The sequence below is a fragment of the Zosterops lateralis genome (genome assembly GCF_965231275.1).
Source record: "Zosterops lateralis genome assembly, chromosome: 6".
Taxonomy (NCBI): Eukaryota; Metazoa; Chordata; class Aves; order Passeriformes; family Zosteropidae; genus Zosterops; species Zosterops lateralis.
Window position 1 is genome coordinate 40,401,519 of NC_139761.1, and position 25,110 is coordinate 40,426,628.

Below are 25,110 nucleotides of genomic sequence, written 5' to 3' on the forward strand. Positions count from 1 at the left end.
AGAGAAGGCAGTAGATCTATTCAATAAGGAAGGAGAAAAGGAGAAAGCAGACTGTCTGAACCTACACAAAGGCACTGGCCCATGTCTACTAGTTCCTTCCTAGTGCCATTAACATTGTTTAATCAATCTCACTGACACTGCTGCCTGCCATTGGGGCAAGTGTCAATTTGGTTAAAGCTGGAAAACCAGTAGGAGAAGCTGTTTAAACCCAGGCCACATCAGGGAGAGCTGGGGCCTAAGTGTACAGATGCATTTAATGGGAACAAACATAAATGAATGCTTGAGATACTGTCTTGGTGGAGCTTCCCTGATACAGAGAAAGAAGGAGCACTTAGAGGAGATGGTAATGAAATGATGGAGAGCCAGCAAAGCACCTGTTACCCTGAATCTCAAAAATCCCCAACAAAAAAACCTCACCAAACTTAAAAGGAATAAGGAGTTCTCTCAGCTGAACACAAGGAGAAGGGGAAAGGCTAAACAAAACATTGAGCAAGGGAACATTTACAGTTTTATCGCATTCAGCCGAACTGGGCTTGGTGTATCTCCTCGAAAGGTATGAATGACTGCACAGTATCATTGGTGCCTTCATGAGGTGGCAACAAACCTCCACTGACAAACTGCTCTGGTGAAAAGGAGTAACAGCATTCTGCAAAGTGCTCTGGGTAGGGGTGAACTTGTAGAACTGAACAGCACTCTCTTGAGCCATGGCGTCACAAAACCGGGTGCCCCCTCTTCTCTGCTGAACTCACAGCTGCTGCCACCAGCAAAGCTGCACCAATGGGGAATCAGAGCCCTCTGTCTGCTCTTCACAGATGGGATATCTCATCAAGTGCACTTAGGACAGCTTATGCTAGGCCTGGATATTCAGATTTCAGTGTTTCCACTCACACACTCCAGCACAACTCTTGGGTCAAAACAATCAAACTTACATATTCCAAGAGTAATTTGCCACACATTTAGTAATGAGCTCTGGCCAGTTTTAATCACAAATTCAATTAATGCTAGGTTCCTAGCAGACATCAACCTCCTTATAAACACCTTATAAAAATGCAGACAGTATTACTATCAGAGGGATCCTCTAGCATGCCGTATGTCCCTAGAGGCAGTCACTGATATTTACAAGTACCTCTCGTGATGTCATGAGGGTTTTAGCAAGCTGCAGAGCAGCCCCAGCTGAAGGGCTGCGAATTCACACCTCAGCCCAGGTCAATCTGAAAGTGCAAGACACATTGAACAGTGGGCACTTAACGATTACCCCACAAAAATATTAATCAACTCCACCTGGCCTCTAAGAAACAAGTACGTAGTTTTTCCCAGGGCTTTGCAGTAGTTTTTGGTTTGGCTTTTTTTTTTTTGCAAGGATCACAGTCCCACAGTAATTTAGGATCCCTTTGCTCTGCATAAATTTGCCTCTGTATTAGATAAGAACATATGCTCACTTGCTGCAAGGTAGCAGAAATCAGTTTATGATGTTCAACAAAATGACATTCATAGCCTGGTGGCTTTTACTCACCCTGAACACAAGGGCAGTCACAGTAACTCTGACTGTTTTTTAAATGCTTATTTTTAAAAGATCCTGTAAAGTTGAAACAGCAGCTCCGTATTAAAAGATCTACTAGTCAAAGTTAGTCATGCTTTAAGCAAGATATTGGAACACTTGACCAGAGCTCCATTCCAAGCTCTACTATTGTATGAAAATCAAATCAGAGATGCCTCCATTATAAGGAGATAGAGGAAGATTTACAGGACAGTCTGGCTCCCCGCGATGTCTGTTATTATGTTTGGAGAGGAAAGAGGGCAGAAAGGAAGGCAAAGGAGAAAACAATGAGAAAATCTTGCTTCAGCCTTTTCATATTGCCTAAACCAAAGGATGAATTTATATTGTGCCAAAACCCTAAGAATTCAGGCACTCACATGTAAGAAGGGCTACAGACTATAAATGCTCAAAATATCCTGGAAACCCCAAAACATGAGGCACTGCACTTCAACAGTTCAGTTAGGCACCACCAGTTTCTATTCTACATCTCGTTTTGGATCAGGTGATACATACACAGAAGGATGGACTTTCTGAATTACTTTCAGTTTTTTTGTGAGATCCATTATTTTTAGGGGACACAAACAACTGAATAAGAGAATTTCCTCAGAAGCTACCAGGAAAATTGGATGGTCCTCTGCAACCCTTCAGAAGCCACAAGAACTGCCATCAGCAGCAATTTACAGTTTGTGTCCAAGAAAGCATTAATTTTGCTTGCTACAATCCATGGTAATCAGCCCCCAGAAAAATAAAAACAGAGGAAGATGTTTGCATACGTTGAAGTCACAGAATTTCATGAAGTATTGCAATCAGCAGGGCTTTACTTTGGACAGAGATGAAGAGTGCATTAGCCATATACCAGCAGCCACCTTAGGAGAACATGCTCCCAGCATCAGGAGTTTGTCTTGACTGACTAACTGATGAGGGAAAGGGCAAGAGGATGTTACAATTGCCATGCTATCTGCTGCTCTTGTTACTCCTTCCTACCTGTCATCCACTGCCCTGGGTAAACATACACTTGAAATTAAACCAGCAAGTGCTGCAGTGTACATATTGTCCTTGGGCAACATGAAGATGGACTCAGATGTGGTATTCGAACAACAAAAAACAATAGCCAGATCTACAAGAAGAGAGAGGAGTCAGCCCAAGCTGCCCTCCCCATGCCATACCCACCTACCCAGAAGGTGAGTAGATCTGCTTTGCAAAGCACTCCATCTGTGAGTGAGAGCAAAGAGCACCATCTGAAAAACAAAAAGATCGCTGTCTACAGCGTCCTGGAAGTCAAATGTGGTTTTCGTGTGTGATCTCAGTGTCAGGTGATGTTCTAGCACAGAATATTGAGCACACCTTACTCTAAAAGGTGCTAACAAACAAAATCAAGGCTTTTTGACAACTTCTATTGGCACTTGAACTGTCAGTCAGACTCTACATAGAACTTAGTGGTTATAAGCACTTCCCAAGAGTAAAGTCAGAAAGGTCAGTAAGATTGGTATACCCTGCAGAGACTCTTTGATACACTTTTCCCACGAAGGGGTCACAAACATGCCCTTTCCACAAAGCCATAACCTCCATGCCTTTCAAAGGCTGTACACAATAGTCCAGACCACACTCATACTGAGATTGAACCATGGCAAATACAAATTTAGGCAAGAATTTTCTACTCTTCAGTGTTAGGACCACAAGCAGTGCCCATTTAAATCCAGACATTAAGCTTATGCTCACGGCAGTAGGAAGAAGAGGACATCATAGAATTTTTGCTTTCCAAGACTGTGTTTTGCCCCACTGTCATGCAGATCACAAAGATCCAGATCTATGTAGATTTTTGAACTCTGCAGTCTTTACTTCTAGATATATGCCCATCTCCCTATCTCTTCACTGTGCCACTGCTTCTTTCTGAAGTGATGACTCCAGCCTCAGCCCTGGTCTAGTATTTATCTCATCCAGCAGTGAACAACTGTAATAGCTGGAATTCTTACAGAAAAAATGAAATCCTTTGCTGAACTTCATGAACATAAATGTCAGAACAGCTGCTATCCATGTGAAGGCTGAAATAGCCAAGAGTGGTGAAACCAGATATGGCCAGTTAGGTCAATCTTGCATTTACCTGTACTTCATGCTTTTTAGTCCCTTAATGAGGGACAACTGAAAATCCAGGCCAACAAGTCAGACAATCCCACGCTGCTTTGCTCTTGTAGGAAATGTCTTCTTGATAACAACTGCTTCCAAAGTTCCCTGCAGAAGCAGGACTGGTCTGACAGGCCTCATTGTGCAGCAATGCCCCGTGCTGGTGACTGCCACACGTATGAGGCCTCAGTGACCTACGTTTTGCAGGTGCATGCCAACACTTGAACGGCTGTCCCACAGCCACACACGGTCCCTTCGTGCTGCAGTTCCCGCAGCAGAGCCTGCCACGCTGCCGGCTGCTCTGCCGAGGCGCGGGGCCAGCAGAGGGAGCGCAAGCACAGCGCCAGCTCTGCCTTCAGTCGCCCAGCTCGCCCTTCTTCTCTCTCCCTCTCTCCTCGCACAGGACAGCAGTCACTGCCAACAGCCAGCCAGCAGCCACAGCTGGTTCAAATGAAGCCCAGAAAGAAAGCAACACAAAGCACTTTCTTCTTGTATTTGTCAAATGAGTTAGGACAAAATTCCCCAAACAGAATCAAATGCTACCTCGGGGGGTAGTGCAAAGCATTTTGCAAATACTGGAACGTAACATAAAAGAAATGAGTAAAAAAAAAAAAATGGAGTGAGACCTGTCAGTGCTTTTAAGACTGGACAAATAGGATCATCTTTAACATTTATCCTCATTCCAGAAAATAGCGATCCTCCAAAAGACATGCTTGTCTTTTTTTAGATCCTTTTTTGACTCTGACACCAAAGATACTCCTCACAATAAATACTGAAAGAGTACAAGCACACCATTTGCAAAATGGGTTGGTGACATTTTGGTTTGTTTTTCCAACACAAAAAACAATAAGGAGTATTTGATGGCCTCTCTCTGGAAGATAGAGTCCCAAAAGGGAAGGCAAAAGAGAACTGGACTCACCTCATCCAGTTTGCTTTGGTTTCATCTGTCCCATCAATGGATTTGTAGCGGTTGTTCTTATCAACAATCTGCAGAACAAGAGAAGGGATGCAGCACATCAACCAGCTGGTCCAGGCAGGAGAAGGTCTATGAATCTCAAACCACTGCTTCGGTTCTAGCCTTAAGTCATGGTGTGAAACAATATGCTGTGAATCTCAGCTCTCCCAGTACCAGAGGCTGCTGACCTGGAGTGTGTAGAGGCTACTCTATGTGCAAATATCTGTAACTATGGATGCAGCTGACAAAATCATTAACAATCCTGGGATATAAAAGATTAACTTCCCTTTTGGGACAGGGCTGAGACACACATTTATTTTACAGACAGGAAAGTGTGAAGAGCATTTCATATCAGCAATTCTCAATATTTTCCCTAATAATAACTCAAGTCTCACATTACAACTCTCATAATAATTACCATGTGTTGATCCAGTGATCTCTCTATCTCATATGATAACCAAGTCTTGTAGTATGATGGGGAAAAAAGTTTTGGTTCTGTAATCTGCATCTAGATCAGCTCCTGATGGACTGGATCTTTTTTCTAGCCTCCTGACCCCTCCTCTGCTCAGGCACAGTGGGAGGGAGTGCTAGAGGCCCATGAGAGAGCTCTTCAATCTCTAGATCTATCTATACCCTTAAGATGCTAACATTTATAGCAGGTTGCTGCTGATGTAGTGCCCATATGGCCAGCAGAAGGCCTTCAGAGAAGGGGGAAGATGGCTAAGGTTTGGCTCCACAAGCGCGTGACTCCCCCAGCTCTGAACTGCATGGCTGAGGTGTCACTTAGTTGGGGAAACTTGTCACTCACCAGCCACGAGAAGAATCCTGCAGATCTGTCCTGGCTAGAGATCTGCCCCTCATACGGCCCAAAGATGTGACCTTTGGGGATCACCTCGTTCATACAGCGCACATCGTTCTCCCCACTGGGCTCTTTCACCACCTCCATTCCAGGCGGGATGGTCAGCGCTGCCCGGTCAGGAATGCCAATGGGCACTGGGGTGTCAGACACGAACACTGGGGGCCCATGGTTTGGACACTCATCCACAAAGTACTCCTGGCAGGACTCACAGACTGCAGATGTGAAGGAAACAGGGGTTAGGTAAGGCAGACATGATGCACATGATGCACAGTACTCAGGACAGCTCCCTGTCCTCTCCCTGGCCCAGCTGAGCCCCTTCCCCAGCCTACAGCCTGCACACACACAGACGCTTCACTGGCTGCTTCCTTGTTCTGCTACACCTCTCAACAAGCGCTCTGCCCAAACCCACACCTGCCATACCTGCCCTTTCCCCTGCACCTGCATGAGCCCTGCTGCCCTGCATATATTTGCCACTGGTGGCTGAACACATGTGGAAAGGCTTCATCACTGTCTGCAGAGACAGAGCCTGAGGGATCCCTGCACATCCATGGTCAGCAGCAAGTCCTCCAGCTAAAAGGTTTGATTCCCCACACACCAGATGGGAGTTAAAACAAGCATCCCTGAAAACAAGTATCCTCATCTTACAGCCTTCATTCTTGCTTGGGCAGGAGACAGCATCCCAGGCACCTGTCCTGCATCCAGACAGAGATGCAGATCTATCAGTTGATAATTCGTAGGTATGCCAACGTAAATGGCATTAGTTTTCTTTCCAGAATATGAGGGAAAGAGTTGTCATCTGCCCAATGCTCCCTTTGCAGGTTCTGAATTCAAGCTGTTGGGTTTTCCACATTCTCAGGGTTTTCCAATGTGCACTTTCACATTTCCAGCTTGCTTTCATCCTACCTCCCTACTTTTGCCTAGCCCCTTCATGGACAAGCTGCTTTTGTGCAACAATTTCCCTACCAACCATGCCAATCTTTTCAGGTGAGAACGCAAATTTGTCCCTGGCTTTTTTTTCTGCTGCTTCCTGCCCCAAACTGACAGGGAAGACCAAAGTCTACACAAGCAGCAGTGGTGCTTTTCCCTCCATCACAAGACACTTACACCAGAAATCCACTTGCTGAAAGCTCTTGGTCATGATTACATCCCGTTTCCCTTTCAGTTTCTTGGGTTCCATCTCCATGGACTGTGGGTCAGGCCTTCCAGAGCTGAGGAGGGAACAGCACAAGGATGATGTTAACCTAGCGAGATGCTGGGACTGCTCACAGAGAGAAGCTGAAGCAATGGGGCCTGACCAACTCCTTCAGTCCCACAACTGTAGCAGAGAAATAACTGAACTTGCCACCCAACCAGATATTTAAGGCTAAAGCCTACAGCAGATAATGACTTCAGCTAGAGTAGGTACACATGAGTAGGTGATCACCCCTGTCAATCACCCCAAGGCAGACCTCACAAGGAAGAGCTTTAATAACTTCAAGCAGCTCAAGTATATTCCTCAAAAGCACCTTTAAGCTGGGAGGTAGGTGGAGAGAAGGAGTTACATCAAACCAAAGCTCAGCCACATACCAAGGCTGTCCATACTCCTGGTCCCGGTGTGGAGAGCAGGTCTCTGTTTTTATCGTCACCATCTCCCCTAAGGAAGCCTGGGTCTGGATCAAACAGTCCTTCAAGTTCTCACTCATGTTCTGAAAAAGAATGAAGGAGGGAGTAGAAATATGAGTAGGTGAGAAATGATAACCTTGCTCCCCCAGGAACCACAGCCTTCTCCCCCAAGGTCAGGATGCAGCCAGCAGATTAGGCTCCCTTCTGGCACTGAGAGTGGCCATCCCACATCAGAGCACCCACACATTCATGTGGAAACCTCTTCCTGCATTAGGGAGAGAAGAGCAGTTCAGCTGCAGGTCAGGTGAAGAGCGTGAGACACCACAGAGCAACCTGAGGCACGGAGAATCTGAAGTATGCTTCACGGAGCCCGTTAAAAACATACATGGGATTTCCAACTACACATGGAATTTAAGAGCAATGGGTGTGATATGATCTGGGAACATGGAGCACTACTACCTCAGAGCAAGTCTTTGGGGGCAGAAGGACAAGAAAGAGGAACACAGACTGGGGCATTGAACCAGAATCTGCCTACAAACCTTACATATGCCAGTCTCTATCTGGGAACAGAGTACAGTTCTGTACTACACCCCTGTAGACTGAGCTCTCTGTGTCCTCTGGATGCCTCTGACCAACAGGTAAGTGCCTACAGAGCCCTTTTGGACTCTACTAAGATTGCACAAATCATGCCCATGATCTTCCTTTGCAGCAGCCATAGCTGAGCCACCACCACCCTTCTGGCACTCAAGACTGCCATAATGAAAATGCCTCTCCCTCTGCCCAACACAAGAGCCAGGAGGCACTTCACAGAATCATCAATCATTTAATGATATTTAAAGACAGCAAGCTCCAAAACAGTAACACTTCCCTTTCTCTCCCATCATAGGGTGGTGCTGAAGAAAAACTATGGATATGTCAAGTGATGATAATTTGGAATGGATTTAATTTAAATTTTTGGAAGGACCAACTAGGCATAAGAGCATCTCAGCCTGAGAAAAAGAATAAATTAGTGCTGCTCATCTCTTCTTTTGCACCCAACTTAAGACTTCCTTTAAGGCACACAAACTGTCTGCTCTCAGGTACCACACCAGATCAGACAAATTTCACAGCTGCTCCCCCCAAATCCCCTGTGCAGGCCCCTTCCATGTCCATTGCCCAATGACATGCTCTGTTATGCTGCATACTTGCAGTGCTGACAGAGGGGCCTCCGCAGAGTCATCAGACCACTTCTGTCAGGCAAACTGGTGGAAGAGCCCAACCCCATCGTGACTTGGCTCAGGGTATTTTTAAATTCATGCTCTAATGTCGCAAAGCCCTGAAGACAGGAATTTTCTTATTCCACACATACTTGTATAGGCCTGAACACCATGGAAGTCTGGTCTGCATTTCTGCCCTATTTACCGCAAGAAGGAATGCCATTCTCAACCTCTCTGGCTCCTCTTTGTGCCAGGGGACAAGTGATTCATTTTTCCAATCGAACTTCTCACATGCCAATGTGCAGCCTGAAAGACGTTTATCAAGCCTTTATCAAGGAGTGTTACTTCATACTCATACAGTGGTCTGAAAGCAAAGCCTCAGCCTAAGTACAACTAGACACATGCAAACACATGCACTTTTAAGCCTTTACAGGACGTCCAAAACAAGACACATTTTTGTTCAGAATTACCACAGCCATTCAGAAGGAAAGCGACAGTAATGCCAAAGAAGGGCTCATTATTTTGGCAGGCTGCGTCCCTTGTCTGAGCTCTCTGGAGCAAGAGGAAAGCTCTGCAGTCCTGTACCCATGCACCAGCCAGTGCTGCCATCAGGGTCTACCTGCCCTTCTCAGAGAAAAAAAACCAGTCTTTTCTGCAAAGTCTGCAGTAAAGCAGCTGAAGAGGGAGAAAGCTTGGGGAGCAGGAAAATGTTCAAAGACAAGAGGTGTTGCCCCAGAGCTGGTTAGCCGAGGGGCCTGCACTGTCACAGGAAAGGTGGATGCTGGCTGCGGGGCAGATGCTCTCAGTCAGAACAACCATGTTTTAGAAGCCTGGCAAACAGGACACCTGTCTGAGTTAAAACACCCATACCCCCCAATCATTCAGTAGCAAGAGATGAATTCATTTGTTTCTGAAGATAGAATGACTTTTCCTTTCCCACTCTTGTCCTATGAAGTCTTACAGAGTGAGAGAAACCCTGTGATGACACAGTCTGACCTCCTGCCAATGAGGGTCACTGTGCTTCCTTCAGTTCTGGTTAAACTACTGCATAGCTCTAAACAAAGGGGTGAAAAAAAGAAGAAAGAAACACTGCATTCACTTTACATATGAAGCTCTGTGTATTACTGTATAGCACATTATGCAGCCCTCCCCTCTCCTGGTCCTCCCTGAACTCCCTCCAACTTATCAGCAACATTCCTGTGCAGCTCACTGGCAGGAGCAGCACCTTGCACCGAGATAACGCCCTCCCTGCCCCTGCTCAGGATTGCTGTGTTTGTGTCCAAGTGCTGCATTTACTTTCTGGTCACCCTGCCCAGCTGGGGTTCTGTTTTCAGTGAACCACCGTGGTGCTGTAAGAGCTCTTGCTCCTGCAGCAGCCCCCAGGCCACCACACATCCTGCCAACCCTCCCACATGCTCTGAGAATAGGTGACTGCTTTAAGTGTGTCACACAACTCCTTGCTGTCTCACCCAGCACACATGCAACATCAAGTTCACCACCAACTCACTTCTTTTCACAACTTGCAACTTGCCCAGATTTTTATGTTGCCCACAGACATAATCCAAATTAACTTTGTGCCTTTTTTCCCAGGACACCAACAATCTTAGAATCAAGAGAATAATCCAGGCTGCAAATGACCGTTAAGATCATCGTGTCCAACGTGAATCTAGTTCTGCCAAGTCAACCACCAAATCACAGAATCATTTAGGCTGGAAATGACCTTTAAAATCATCAAGTCCAACCATAAACTTGGCATTGCCATGTCCACCACTAAACCATATCCCTAAGTGCCATAGCTACGTGTCTTTTAAATACCTCCCAAAGCTGGGGACTCAACTATTTCCCTGGGCAATTTGTTCTAATGCTTGATAACTCTTTCGTAATATCCAATCTAAACTTACCCTGGTGCAACCTGAAGGCATTTCCTCTCCTCTTATCATTTGTTAATAGGGAGAAGAGACCAATTTCTGCCTCCAGATTAGCATTGAGCCAAAAAAACAAAAATTCCCAGCTGAGACTACTACATTACCAGCAGTGGGGCTCTTTTTGTTGTCACACTGTGACCCTTTATTTAGTCAAGTTTCCTTTTATGCATTGAATCATTGAATGGCTTGGGTTGGAAGGAACCTTAAAGATCATCTAGTTCCAGTCCCACTGCAGAGACAGCTTTCACTAGACCAAGCTGCTCAAAGTACCATCCTATTTGGCCTTGAATATTTCCAGGGATGGGGCAGCTACAGCTTCTCTGTGTTCCAGTGACATATCGCCCTCACAGTAAAGGAAGTTTTTCTAGTATCTAATCTAAATCTACCCCCTTTCAGTTTAAAGCCATTCCCCCTTGTCCTATTGCTACAGGCCCAGCTAAAAAGTCTGACCCCAGCTTTCTTAAAAGCTCCCTTCAAGTACTGAAAGGCAGCAATCAGGTCTCCCTGGAGTCTTCTCTTCTCCAGGCTGAACAATCCCAAGTCTCTCAGCCTATCTTCACAGGAGAGGTGCTCCAGCCCTCTGATCATCTTCACAGCCCTGCCTCCTTGGGACTCACTCCAACACTGCATGTGTGACACACTGAATCATCCCACCTATTTATTCCCATAATTTGTTGCACAACTTCAGTTCATTAAACATGCCAGACTTACCAACAGTTTTACCTTTATCAAGTAAAATTACAGGAACACCAGAAAATCACACTATGTTAGAAAAGAAAGATTTTAAAAAAACCCGTACAGACTGACTATTACAATTAATATCCCTTTAAATGGTGACCAACCTGATCCATATCAGCTATTACGTTGCTTTACTGGAAGCAAACATCAGACTGCAGGTAGCCTAGTTTAATTTGCCCAGTTAAACTTGAAACTGGCCTACTCGCTTATGAGTAACACATTTTTTTAAGTCTAAGTCATTATGCATGCTTTTATTATTATTATTATTTTTAAATTAGCATTTATGGCCCAGAGAGCACTGCTCAGCCAGGCCTTTTAAAATCCCTGGGCGCAAGTAAACCAGAATAGCAAACTTTAAAATGTACTGCTGTAGTAGCTGCTATTTGCTAATTTCCCAAGCTACTGCTACAACAGAGCATTACCACCTTCTAGCTTTTCTTCCAGGAAAGAAACATGACATTTCTCCAACTCCAGACCTCAGCAGATGACTCTGCTTTTAGGACTCTTTTAGCTTCTGATGTATTCAAAGTGGTGTTTAATTTTTTGTAATTTCACTGCTCATTAGTTTCTCTTTCTTGCCATTTCTCCGCCTCCTTTAGCTTTCTTACAAGAGTCTAGCTCACATTCTGCAGTTTTCACTCCCTCCACTTCATTGTTTCGGGGTTTTCTTGCCAGTTTTTATAATTGTGTTTTTTCTAGCACCTAAATATGAAAAACCTCTGAAGATTTCAGATGCTGTGGAGAAGCACCATGCTAGCATAAGCACAGCAGGCTCCTTGGTTACTGCTGAGGGCATCCCCAGGGGGTACTTGGCCTCACCTGTGCATGCCCCTGTGCCCACCATTTAGCCCTCCCAATGTTCAGTGGGCACACAGCCTACTGCAATGTCCTAGCAGCATGTCAGCAGGGCCAATCCCTCAGTGAGAGGGATGCTCTGATGATCCAGGTGCTATCTGCACACAACATTGAGCGCTTTGGATAACAAAGGCAGCTGTGCATAGAGGTCCTCAGCAAACCCGGGACACCAGCGTGACTGCTACAAACCCCAAGAGGCATCCCTGGATCATTTCTGGGTTCACAGGCAGTGCCACATAACCTCTTCTGTTTTCTTTACAAAGTAGGAAGGACCTGTCACGTTTCTGTATGACACATGTTAAGATCGCCAGCGGCTTTGCCATATTGCTCAAAGTCAGAGAAGTAGAAAACACAAGAACATCTAAGCTGTTAATCTCTAATGCAGGAAAAATGGGGTTAAGCATGAACAAACCTGTGAATTCCTGTCCTCAAGTATGCAGCCTTTATCACTACCCCTCATATAGTTATTAGTTAACAGTCACAGGCTCTTATCTGCATGGATCAGCCTCCAAAACAGAGCTTTAATTTTACATTTTACTGGCAGGTTTCCCAGACTGGGACATTCTTTCATGTGAAACAGCCATATAGGAATCCATCCCCTCCTTAGCACACAGCTCCTTCACTCAGTTTCTCACTGCTGGCCTTCTGGAGGTCATCCCCTCTTCTTTTAGGGCAGATCTTGCTTAGCTTGTACCACATTTTGAAGTGCAGGCCCATGGTGAAAAACAGACATGAGTTCGTAGACTTTTGCATATTATTACCAGAAATAGTAATCCAGAACAGTCAGCTACTGACAAGCTGAGAACAGGGAATAAAGCACAGCATTCAAGGCTCTGAGCTCCATCCCATACAGCCATGGAAGACCTAGGCTGACCATTCTCCCTGAGGTGAATGCCCTTGCCAAGGTCCTCGGCCATGCCAACCACTTCAGGTCACTTTCTGAAGAACCAGCTGGCTATGCAGCTCATGCTTACAGCCAGTGCAAACTCTGAAAGATCAAAGATCCCACAAAGTTAGAGAACCAGTTTGCTCAGAGGAGGACCACTGTCCACAGATAGATATAAGCCACTGGGAAATGCTCCACTGGGAAAATTGTTTTTGCCTAAACAGTTGCCACAGCACTTTCCCCAGAGAAGTACAACACTTTTGTGGGCGAGACTGTCCTCCACCTGGGGGTGTAGCACAGCAGTGTCCTGGCATAGCAAAGGCTGGTGGTGGCAGGGCAAGACCCCATGACCTGGCTCCTAGCCTGCTGCAAGGCCAGGGCTCTCCTCTGATGGCCAAAGAGCAAGCCTGAATGCAGCCAGCACCTGGCAACAAGCTGAAGCAGTCACAAATTCAAACCTAATTAGTGAAAATTATAGGTCATGCATGATGTAGGATTTGAGCAGCCATGGGCTGTGACCAAGACTTGTTTAACTCATTGTCAATTATCCCACTACACTCGGGAGCCATAAATTCACCAGAAATATGAAATATTTTGTTTGAGTTTCAAATTCTGAGAACACTGAAGTTCAGGACTACAAGAAAGACACCTGGAAATACCACCAGTTTTTCTACAGCTTTCTGTAGAAGCTTGGAGAGCAAGCTTCAAAACCACAAGACTTAAAGCTGTTTTACAGTAGGGAGGGCTGAGTTTTAAGTTGCCCAAGACCAGCAACTGACATGACAAACAGGATGGGGCACCACAACACCATATTCCCGCTGCCATTCTCACTGCAGACAATTTGGGAACAGGGAAATTCCAGTTTGCCAACCTGGAACTCCTCCTATAGTCTCAAATGGATGTGAGATGATTTCACACTGTCATTCTTACACGGTTCATTGGCAAAACATGTTATCAAAACCCTCCATGATCTGCTTCATGACAGACATGTTTCAGAGGGGGAAGAAGACAGAAAACCTCTGAAATAACCCCCAAACCAGTCTTAAGTCTGTTTTATGATGGCTGCTAGTGAAGAATGAACATACTGATAACTACTAGATCTGTCACAAAATTCTGTGTTGTGGTCTCAGAGCATTTGCCCTTTGCTGATCTCAGAGAGAGCAGGAAAAGGATCCACGCGCTGGTCTATGCACTGTCATGGAGCAGCACAGCCTCTGCAAAGCAGGTATTTCTCAATGCAACTTCTCCATGAATGCTGACAATGTAAAGCTCCCATGCAGCCTAAAGCCCTCTAAAACAGTGCAACATGCCATGGAACCAAGGCGGGTGCTTACTGCAGCTGAAAGAATACATAAGTGACTTGCATTTTTAAAATACACGCAAACTTCTCATTTCAGCTGTACTCATTGATCTCACAAATTCACAGTTTAAGGGTAGAAATGAGAATTACGACAATCTGACTGACACCCTGTAGGTCCCACCACTCCTTTCCTTTTAGCCTACAAACAGGACAAAACCTCCACCTGAGACTTGCAAGAGGAAGAGAAGCCAACATTTCATGAGATCATCTCAGTTCTTAATCCCCATCACAGGCAAATCATATGTGATTCTTTTTAGTTCTGGGAACCAGTTCTTTCAAAGGGCCCTGGAATCTGATGGGAAAGGCTGAAATACCAGGATGCTAGGATACTGCTTTGAGCAACTGGAAAGAATTGCTTCCCAGGTTAATGGCTGTAATAAACCTCACCATGTTTGGTCAGAACTGCCAGTTGCACTCCTTTGCCTTTGGCTTCAACATAAATATATACCTATGTTTATAAAGTTAAAACAAACAGACACAAAACCCCAGTACTAAAACTAAACGTTATTTCACCATTTTTCTCCCTAAGGACAGAATAAGAATACAACTAAGTACAACTATAAGCCTTCTTTCTTAAGACACTACTGAAAGGTGTTTGGATAGCAATAGTAATAAGCACTGAATAAAACCACATACATAGCAGAGTCCTGGATATGTACCCACGCAGTATCTTCCCAGCTTTCCAACAATTTGTATCATTCTGTGTAACTCTTCCAATTTTCTCTATATTACTTCAAGATGCTGGCGCCAGAAAGCCATGCTGATGTAAGACTGAATCTGAAGTAAACAAAAGGTTTACAGACACAAAATTACCTCCTCACCCTGATTCATTACCACCCTGCTTGTGTCCAAAACCATGTCTGTCTTTTCCAGCTAGGACCTGGCACAGAAAGCTCCCCAGAGCTGCCTGCCCATTCTGATCCCCATGTTCTCATATGGGACTGCTCAGCACACAGCCTCCCTTCACAGATCACGTCCAGGACGTGCCTTTCCAGGTTCATAAATCTCCACTTGTCTGCCTGAAAATGATTCGGTTTCAATAAACTCATTTACAAAACAAACTGCATTACACCACCCTGCCACTATCAACAGCTACAATTCACCAAACATGTTTCATCTACACATTTTGCCAGTGATGAGTCATGTCTTCTTCTGCATCACTGAGTAAGTGTCAAGCAGAACTGGCTTCTCCCTTCCCCTTATCTGAAGAGAAGGGTCATCAAGTCTACTTCTTTGAAAACACAGCCTCCACATATCATGTTGCAGAGACTCTTCTGTAAAATGATCAAGCTCTAGCTTAAAATAGCAGGATTATTCGCTCCCCTCATCTAAGGTGGCAATGCCAGAACCATGATCTTTTGATGCTGAAAAGATATTTTCTACATTCACCTTAAAAGTTAATCCTCGAACAGTTGATTTATTAGTGTGCTAGTACTGTCCTTTAGCTTAAAGGACCCTTCATCCTCCTTACTGTTTATAATGCCACTTTGATTTATTTATTGGATGCTCATTCTCTATCAATCACTACCTTCACTTCCTAAGTGACATACATTTTATGACATTCTCTGGCATTAGATATTAATTGGGTTATAATACACTGAGTTAGCTGCCTTTTATATGTAAATATATATCACATCTAGAGAGCTCTCTTTAAACCAACAGTAAGCTTCTCAAAGAACAAAATCAGACTTTTTTAAGAAGTACAAAACATTTTCCATAACACCAATTTTCAGGCATGGATAACTTTATATTTACCCAGGATTGGTGTCGTGCTACCCAGCTTATACTTTCCTGGGCAATCCACTTGGCAATTTTCAAAACTGTCCCAACACAACCACTCATTCAGTCTCCTGCATCTGCTGTGATCCACCAAGACTGATTAAAAGTGAACATGAGCAAGCTAGAGAACCCCTCTTATTCATCTCATTATATTTCAAGGGAATGTGCTTTTTTCCTTAGCACAGCTTCCAGCGAAACTGCTCACCAACAGGACCCCACGCTATGTAACTCCCATGTGGGTCCCTGGATCCCACTCAACTTCTGGTTAATGAACTTATCCTTCCTGTGCTGCTGGCCCAGCTGCCAGCCACAACGGCAGTCAAGAGCACACAGCTCGACAAAGGGAAGCAGAGATGTGAATTTACTGCCTAAATGACCTTTTACTCTCATTCATGGACAGACAAAAAAGCTGGAGAGATGAAGTGTTTGGTAGGCACACGACAGGCTGGGTCACTGTCACACTCCTGCTCTTCTGAAGGAAAAGACACTGGAGTGCCTTCAATGTTTTATAAAGCACATGCAGGAAATTCAAGATGCCCTGGTCAGGTCCTGCCAGCATCACTGGGCACCTGGGACCCTGCCACATAGCACTGAGGATCTGCCTGCCACCCCCACTGCCCACAGGGAGGTCACATGCACCCAGAAGACCCCTGCACCTGTGCAGGCTGGTCAGCCTAAAAATTTTTGTGTGTGAGCAACGCTAGTGATTCATGTATTTCAACAATGATGGAGGTAAAAAGGGAAAGGGAAGGCAGGGGGTGGGCAGGAAGCAAACCCCAGACATTAGTTTCTAAATAGCAGATGTGGCTATTCTGGCTAGCAAACTTCCACTTTAATTTCTAACCCACAGAGATGGGAAATGATTCATGAAAATCAACAGGATAAAATTAGCTAGAAGGCAGAGAAATAATTCATCCTAACCAACCGTCATGGGCTGAAGTGCCAGCACTACCAGCACTGCCTGGCATTTCAGCCTCCCGTGCCCTTCAGTCACTGGCACCTGGCCAGCAATCAGCTCTACATGTATTTCCTTAGTGTCAAAATTAGCCCCTCTGAAAGCACATCCATCTTCTAACAAGACGGCCTTTCACTTAACGCTTTTCCAGAAGTTCCAGCTTTTCCTTTCTTTAAAAAAAGAAAGACTGCCTGCAGTATGCTGTCTTTTTCTTCCACTGCTGAATGTTTAGTGGTGTCAGAACACCAAATGGATGGACAGGCTTGCACACACATCTGTGAGCCATGGTCACACTATGCACTAAAATCAAAGTGCCTCAGCAACTCAGAAAACTCAGTGCATTTTGCCAGAGCTCCCTTTTCCTGCACAAAAACAATAATACACTCAACAGCAACAACCAAATGCTGGTCCACCTTTACATATACCAGCGATTCTTTGTAAGACTCCTGCTAAATTCTGTCAAGAATCACAAAACATATTTTCACTCTTGATACAGTCGTATGATGAAAAGTTTCTTGAGCAGACTGTATTACTTACAAATCACAACCCAAAGCTCTTTGTCCCAAAGGCCAATGAGAAACTTCCACTCCTCCAAGAGACCTCTGGACTTCCAGAAGGCACCTGGTTATTGAACAACACCCCTTCCCAACACCCAACTCAAAAGCTTTGGGAATCAAACGTAAAATTGTAAAGTCTCTTGAGCACCAATACCTCTAGGCAGACAGTTTCAAGTGCAGGGAAATGAGCACAGATGTAAAATAAAGCTAAAATCCTGCTTTGGCACCATTTATCTAGTTAGTGCCTGTTTCTGTGGAAGGATGTTACAGGACAGCTCCTCTATGATTGTTACAGTGGTTTCACTCTACTTGGACTTCAGGCATGGCAGGCTGCTCCTTTCTTTTTACTTGTTCAGCAAAAAGGGAAAGAGTATGTGGGAGAAAATGAGAAGGTAGGAGCAGATCTTACTTTCACTTGTTCCCAAAACTCTGACAAACTAGCTCAGTCCTTTAAAAGCACTAACAAACACAGCAGGCAAAATGAGAACACATCAACTGTTCCACAAAATGCAGAGGAAGCAAAAGTAAGAGCAGTATTTATTTCTCCTCATTTGTACCCTCCTGCAGGCCATTAGGAAGATAAGATCTCACAGCACAACAGACATTATTCAGAGCTGGTAAATCTGTCTACAGGTTAGGGACTCATGTTACATGGCTTGGATGAGTAGTGATTGAGCATGGGTCACACCGACCCCCTTTTCCTTGGGGCAGGCAGCAGTCCAGATACTCCCAGTGTCAGATCTGCCAAGAAACCAGATATCCGTGTGCTGAATTCACCACCACCACAATTTGATCTGCACATTCCCTTCCATACACAGAGAGGGGTGTTCAGACCCTGTATATCCTAACACAGCTAACTAGAAAAACATTTCCAGCAGGGGCCAAGCACTTCTATTCTATATGTGCAACTTTAAGTGCATCTTCTACACAAAGGTACTGGGTTCCACAGAAATACCTGGTCCTTCACATGTGCAAGTCACTAAGGGACTACAAACATTCACCAACTATCCTAGAAGAATTCAAAAGCAACATATCAACACCTGACTAGGAATGAGACTTGGTTAAAAAACATCACCAGTTAACTCCATTACAGCTAGAGAGGATATGTTAGCATCTATCTCAGCACATCCAATGGACCTGCTGTCCTGGAGGTACCACCTTTGCAACAGCAATGCAGCATTAGCTGGTGGGACTTTGCGCTGAGGGTCAGGCACCTCTACACCCACACAGTGGCCCTTCACTACCTGAGGTAGAATTTTCAAGGAAAAAAGTGACTTACAAACCATGACATACATAATAATGTTGTCTTTATGATCACAAAGGGAAGAGAAAATTAGTAATTCAAAAGCTTCTAGTCTTCAAAAGCTGATTGAACTAATTTGATCTAGGAAAAGATAATCGGCAAGCCTAGGTGTGAAACATGACAACTACAGAACATATTTTATTGCTTATAGAAGTATGCTTCTGTGTCATCAGTATTGATTTTTCCTTCAGTCATTTTCCAAGTGTTTTCATTAATTTCCCCTGAATTGATAAAAGGACTGGACTCTGCAAACTGCAGCGTATTTAGCATTCTCATTAGCGTTTCCAAGCAAAGAGTCTCCAAGTCAGAGAAAGCAGCAGACCACATGAAGTACTCCAGCAGCATCAGAAGAAAAAAAATTTAAAAACCCAAACAACAGCAAATCTCCTGGATATACACAGACTTGAGGAAGTCAAGGTTTATACAAATGAAAGGTCTAAAGAGGAACATACTGGGTCAAACGTGGGACATCTTTCAAGGAAGACGCTGTGAACACTTAAGTTTTGAGTCTGCAGTTGAAGGACCACATTTAACTCCACCCAGCATATTATGATGCAGTTTATATGATACATTTTCAAAATAAAGGTTCATTGTACTAAAAAAGGAATGTACTGGAAAATATTTCATATTGATTACCAGCCTGCAAATGACTGATGGGCCTGACCAGTACCAGCTTCAATTAACATCCTTCAACATTCTGAAAGGGTGTTAGTGGGGACCATAGTGTGTGCCTGTGTGCCCCAGACATGCTGATCCATAGTCAGGTGCCTGGAGCCGGTGCCCTGCAGCCCACAGAGATGAACTGGCTTGGGGACCAGCACAGGATGCTCAGTGCCTCAGCTCCCCACTGCACAAAGGCAGGAGCACTGCTGGCGCTCAGGGAAACTAATTACAGCAATCCTAGAGCTGCCATGCAAGTTAATCCCCCACATCACCTCCCATGAACTTTTACCACTCTGTCCTTATACATCTCCCCCACTACCCACAGCCAGGCTTCCATGGGCAGAAGCCAGCCCCAGCTGACAGCAGCACAGGCAGCAAGGTGAGTGCTGGGAGTGGCAGCCCCAGAAGGGCTCGATGCCAAGACTTTAGAACAGCAGTCCCTCCTCTGGAACAAGTCACTACAGGCAAAAGAAAACTAGCCTTGCTGAAAAGCCAAAGCCTAAGGAAGAGAGAAGAAAGGGGCAGAGAAAGCAAACCATTTAGGAGAGCATGCTCAAACTGGACAACTTGGCTTATGACAGACCCTTCTGATGGGCCCCTTACTGACGGCTGTCCATGAGCAAGGGACTGCACTGAAACAGTTCTGCAGTATGCATTACTGATTGACTGCTGCAGGCTGCCAGTTCCTGCAGCTTAAACCTTAAATCATATCTGTAATGCTTTTACCTTCTGACTGCACAGGACTGTTCTGAGCCTGAGTACTGCCAGAGTACTGCCTCCCAGCCTTGCAGAGAGAAGTGCCCTTTCAGCAACTGCTCTGAAGGATACAAGTTATCCTGCCCCCACAAATGGAGTGATAATCAAGAAACACAACAGCGAAGCTTTAAGTGTCAATATTTTTAATTGTTTGACTGTCCATGCAAAAACATATGTTCTTGCACTTATGTGAAGAGCTCAGGACGGAAGCTGGAAAAATGCCTGTGTTAGTACCATCTTCAATTCTAGCTGAACTTCAAAGCCTATGTGCAGAGTACAGTGATCAGACTTCTAAAAAACCACATGGAAAATGTGATTCTAGTTGCCAAGTCAAAATTTTCTTCTTCATCTCTGCTTTTGTGGTCTCAAATCTCTCAGTCTTTTCTATTAATATTGTCCCTTGTGTGGTGGGGCATTAAAAGGAAAAAACCTCCAGCATGGGATACTTGTGTTGCCCTCCTCACCAGGTTTCTTCTCCATCCACCTTGGCTGCCTCTACCTTCTAACGATGTCACAAGACTGCTCTGTTTTCCATTGCTCTTTGGCCTCCTGTACCCACAAAATTCTTCCCTCTCCAAAGCACTTTTACCTCATCTTCTTTCCAAAGATGCCATCATACTAGATAACACGAACCTCTCACCTTGTCCTCTGCTTTTCTTAGGGTGGTTGGACTTGCTACTGGAATCCACTTGCGCAGACAAGTTTAACTAGAAGGAATTCCTGAAAAGCCACATTTTACTATGTAGCTTTAGAAGGAACGTTTCTCTAGAGGCTTTATTTAAAAACACCTTTGGTAGCAGAGAAGAGGTCACAAGGAGAACAGAAAACACTGTGAAATTAAAGCCTTCTTTACTCTTTACTGCAGAGGGGTCAGTACAAGACGAGGCACTAAAATTGTCTGCAGCTGCACAAGAGCTCTGGTCCAAGGAACTTCACCCACTACAAGAGAGCCTGAGGCAGGAGCACTGTACAGAGGCGCTTACAATGAGAAACGCCACAAGCATGACAAGGGGTGAAACGTGAAGCAGCAAGGCCAGTATCCCACAGCAGGGCTGCACAGAGGCAGGAATTCTGCCACTTGCTCAATGCATGTGCTGACTCCCCTCCACCAGCTACACCTGCGGCTCAAGGAGCTCCCAGCCCCAGTGTCTGAAGGGTCTGTGCTCAGGTCAGAGAACAGAGCAGACAACTCAGCACTGATGCAAGAAGATACATCAAGCAAACCCTGATGCACATCCAGCTGACTCCAGATTTCTTAAAATGCCAGAAAAATGCAATGCAAACTGAAGAGCAGAAGTGATATTTGCTTGTTTTGGCTTTACTTAGGAAAACCACAGTTCTCAGGTGCACATATTCCCAGTGCAGAGGAGGCATCAGAAGTTCCTACTTCCACTCACTCCACTGGGAACAACAGTCATTACTTCTCACTGCTACCCAGCCCTGTATCTTCTGATCAAGTTTTAGCAGCTTATATCTTCCTTCTGAAGGTTCCCAAGTTACCCTACAGTATTATTGATTATAAAACAAAAAATAAACCCAAACCATTTTTTCTTTGGTACTACATTTAGTTTCTCCATGCAAATTTTCACATCTATGTAACACCACTGGATTGGCAGTAATGATTTTAAATATGCTACATCAAAATGTCACAAATATTATGCAGCACTTTAGGATCCCTAGAAATGGTTTAGTAGCACCAATGGACAGGCCCTGCTAACAGCAACTTTAAGAATAAAGAGTTAGGTTATAAAGCATATACTACTCTTGCATAAATGGATATGGGAAAAAAAAAATAAAAAAAAAAAAAAAACCCAAACAAATTTAAAACCCCACAACTCCACTTGGGAATTAACCAGCATGAGAAAGAAGTTACGAAAAGGAAAAAGAATATTAAAAAAAACAAAAACACAGAAGAATAAAGTGTACATGGTATTCTCCATAAAAAGATCAAAGATCTCTCTTGCCTGGGTTTGTTGTATTTCTCATTAATATACACACTTTGATTCCTGACTCAGAGTGGCAACTTTCACTCACCACAACGCCTGTAGCCCCTGATCTCAAAGCCAGGCTGCTGCAGTGCAGGAGCCCTCCTGCTTCAGGCTCCTCATGCAGTGCCCGCAACTTTTACACTGCTCCTACCAATTTCAAGCATTTCCATCACTTTGCAGCAAGGAATACGAGCAACAAGCTGCCCCCATCCCATCCCAGTAAGATGGACCTTGCATCAGTTCATAAAAAATCAGGTTTCAATTGCCCTCACAACACCTCACATTACTATTACCCTCCCCTTTACTTGCTAAAAAAGTGCAAGTAATTGCTGCTATCAGTGACCAATAAGGCTCACAATGAGAATCCCCCATAAACTGCACCAGAAAGCAACATGCTTCATGCATGGTCCACAAAGATGCTAGAGGAACAAAAGGCCAGTATCCCAAAACCAGAGAGCTCCGCACCAAAGCCAGCACTGAGTCAGGAGTCTCAGGACCTCCTTCATGCTCCACAAACAGCTAGAAGGAGCAGCAGCCTTTGACTCCTGGGCAGGAGGGAACAATGACTTGCCCTGGTCCTGCTACTCCATGCTGCAGTGAGATCAGTCAATTCAGCATTTAGCCAAGAGACAGGGCAAACTTCAGCATCTCCCATGGCTACCTCAAACCCTCCCTGGTGAGAGGCTCCAGCAGCCAACCCCTCTTTTGCTAACACAGTCCTTGGCCACATCAATATTTGAACCCTTTGCAGACTGAATGTATTTCAAGAGCTCCATGCCACACAGCCTCATGCTAAACTATTCCTTCTAGAGCAGCAGCACCTTTGGTCGAAAAGCTCCCCTTGCAAGAAGCAAACACCCCATTGTCTCAATACTTTTGTTTCTGACTGCAGCTTGCACTTGAAAAGCAAAAGCACACTGTCCTCATCAGGCATGTTTGTCTGTTATGGGGTTTATACACATGTCATTAGAAAGTCAGGAGACTCATTTCCCTTTCCACTTTCACTGCTTATAATCTCAGTGATTAGACAAACGGAAATTTAGGGGACTCAAGGCCCAGCCCAGAGAGTGAGCTTGTGCTCTGCCAGCCTCACAGAGAGTTAAACCTTGCGGGCAGCACCGGGTCCAGGGGGCTGCTGATTTTTGTGCTGGGGTTCCTCTGCTGCTCAACAAACCACTGCCCACACCTGCAGTGCTGGAAAACAATCCTATCTTATGGTTAGGCTGGTATTTTTTTAAGCTGGTTCTGCCAGTTCTCCTCCCACTAATGAGAGGCATTAATCACAGGAAAAAGAGGAAGCAACACTGAGCCAACAGTTTTGCCCACAGGCCCGTTTTTTTTTTTTTTTGTCAGGGATCTGAAAGGGGACCCTGGAGGCATTTCCCATTTCTCTCTGAAAAATCAGCAATATAGGTCCATTTGCAAAGAAACTTCAGAAGTTCTGTAACTTAAAAAAAAAAAAAAAAAAAAAAAAAAACAGAGGAAAGAAAGCCCGAGAAGGTGCATCTGGAGTTTTTTCTGCACGAGTTCGGGGAGCATCCCGGCTGAGCGGCAAAAGGGCAGCTCTGCCCCGGCACTGTGCAAGGGGCGCGAGCAATGCCGCAGGCGGGGTACCCGTGTGTCCCGGGGGGGCCCATGTGTCCCGGGGGTGCAGTGTGTCCCGCGGGGATCCCTATATCCCGGGGAGCCCGTGTCCCGCGGGGGGCCCCTATGTCCCAGGGGTGCCCGTGTCCCGCGGGGGGCCCCTATGTCCCGGGGGTGCCTGTGTCCCCCGGGAGTGCAGCGTATCCCGGGGGTGCCCGTGGTGCCGCCGCCCGGGAGCGCCCCGCGCCGCCCCGCCCCCGCGTTCCAATGTGGCGCGCGCCCGCCCGCCCCCGCCGCCCATTGGCCGCCGGCCGCGTCAGTCCCGGCCCCGCTGGCGGCCGCGGGCGGGGCGGGGGGGCCGGGCGGGAGCGGCGCGGCGGGAGCGGCGGGGACGGGCCGGGCCCCGCGCAGCCCGCCCTGAGGGGGGAAAAGCGAGGCGGGCGGGGAAGGGGGGGAGGCGATACCTGCGCCCGCGGGTCTTCGCCGCCGCCGCCCCGCCCGCTGCGGGCACCCCTCGGCCGGACCTTCCCCCCCCGGGCTGGGACGGGTTCCCCCCCGCGCTCCGCAGCCATTTTCGTGGCCACCTTGGCTACCAGCGAGGCTGACTCACCTCGGCGCTGCGGGCGCGGGGAGCCCGCCTCGGCGTCGGGGGGCCCGCTCCGCCCGGGAGGGGCGGGGGGAGCCCGGCTGGCTGCGCCCTCCCGCCCCGCCGGCCCCGCTGGCTAGTCCCGGGCGAGGACGGCTCCCGGGGCCGGGCCGGGCTCGGCGGAGGCGGCAGCGGCGGCTCCCTCCCTCCCGGCCGTGACCACCATCTTATTAGCACAGGAAATGACATGGAGAACGGAAGAGAGGGGCGTTCGGGGGCCGAGCCCGGGGACCCCCCGAACCGGGGGGAGGCGCCGCCGGCCCGCCCGGCCCGGCCCGGCCCGGCCCGCCGAGGCTCTCCCGGGGCCGCGGCACTCCCGCTTCCCTTCCAAATACCCGCGGTGGGAAAAGCTGAGGGGGAAAAATAATAAAAAACCTAACCCCAAGAGCCGCATACAGCAAGGGGAAAAAACAAACACCACCAAAAAACAAACGCAGAAGAAGCCGAGCAAGCCCAAACCGCCCGCGGTTCCCACCTCCTGCTCCGGAGCCGGCGAGTTCCGCCGGCGATCCGCACCCGCGGCCGGCCGGGGGCTCGGGGGGGCTCCGGAGGACAGAACCCGCCCGGGCCGCCCGCGGGCACCGCGCGGGGGGAGCCGCCGGCACAGGGGGCCCGTCCCGGCAGAGCCGCCCCCAGGGCGCTGCCGCGGCCACCACCTGCCGCCCCAGCGGAGCGGGACCCGGCCGCCCGCCGCGCCCTCGGGGCCGCCCGCTGAGGGGCCCGGCCGCCAGACCTGACCCCCGCCCTCTGCGGGGCCCGGCCGCCAGACCTGACCCCCGCCCGCTGAGGGGCCCGGCCGCCAGACCTGACCCCCGCCCGCTGAGGGGCCCGGCCGCCAGACCTGA

The 25,110-nt window shown here is 46.8% G+C and overlaps 1 protein-coding gene across 4 annotated transcripts in view; it reads right to left on the bottom strand.

The window, feature by feature from the left end:
- PRDM11 (PR/SET domain 11) overlaps positions 1-24,762 on the bottom strand; it is a 95,532-nt gene extending 70,770 nt beyond the window's left edge. For 3 of the 4 annotated variants that reach the window (XM_083863466.1, XM_083863464.1, XM_083863462.1), the window contains exons 1-5: positions 24,230-24,281; positions 7,039-7,157; positions 6,577-6,680; positions 5,422-5,684; positions 4,578-4,645 (exon numbers count right to left, since the gene is read on the bottom strand). In XM_083863466.1, the coding sequence (XP_083719592.1) occupies positions 4,578-4,645; positions 5,422-5,684; positions 6,577-6,680; positions 7,039-7,154 (551 nt within the window). In that variant the 5' untranslated portion in view covers positions 7,155-7,157; positions 24,230-24,281. Of the gene's footprint in view, positions 1-4,577; positions 4,646-5,421; positions 5,685-6,576; positions 6,681-7,038; positions 7,158-24,229; positions 24,282-24,740 lie in introns of those variants that run through there. The other variant, XM_083863463.1, reaches the window with a different exon arrangement.
- Between the last annotated feature and the right edge of the window lie 348 nt (positions 24,763-25,110).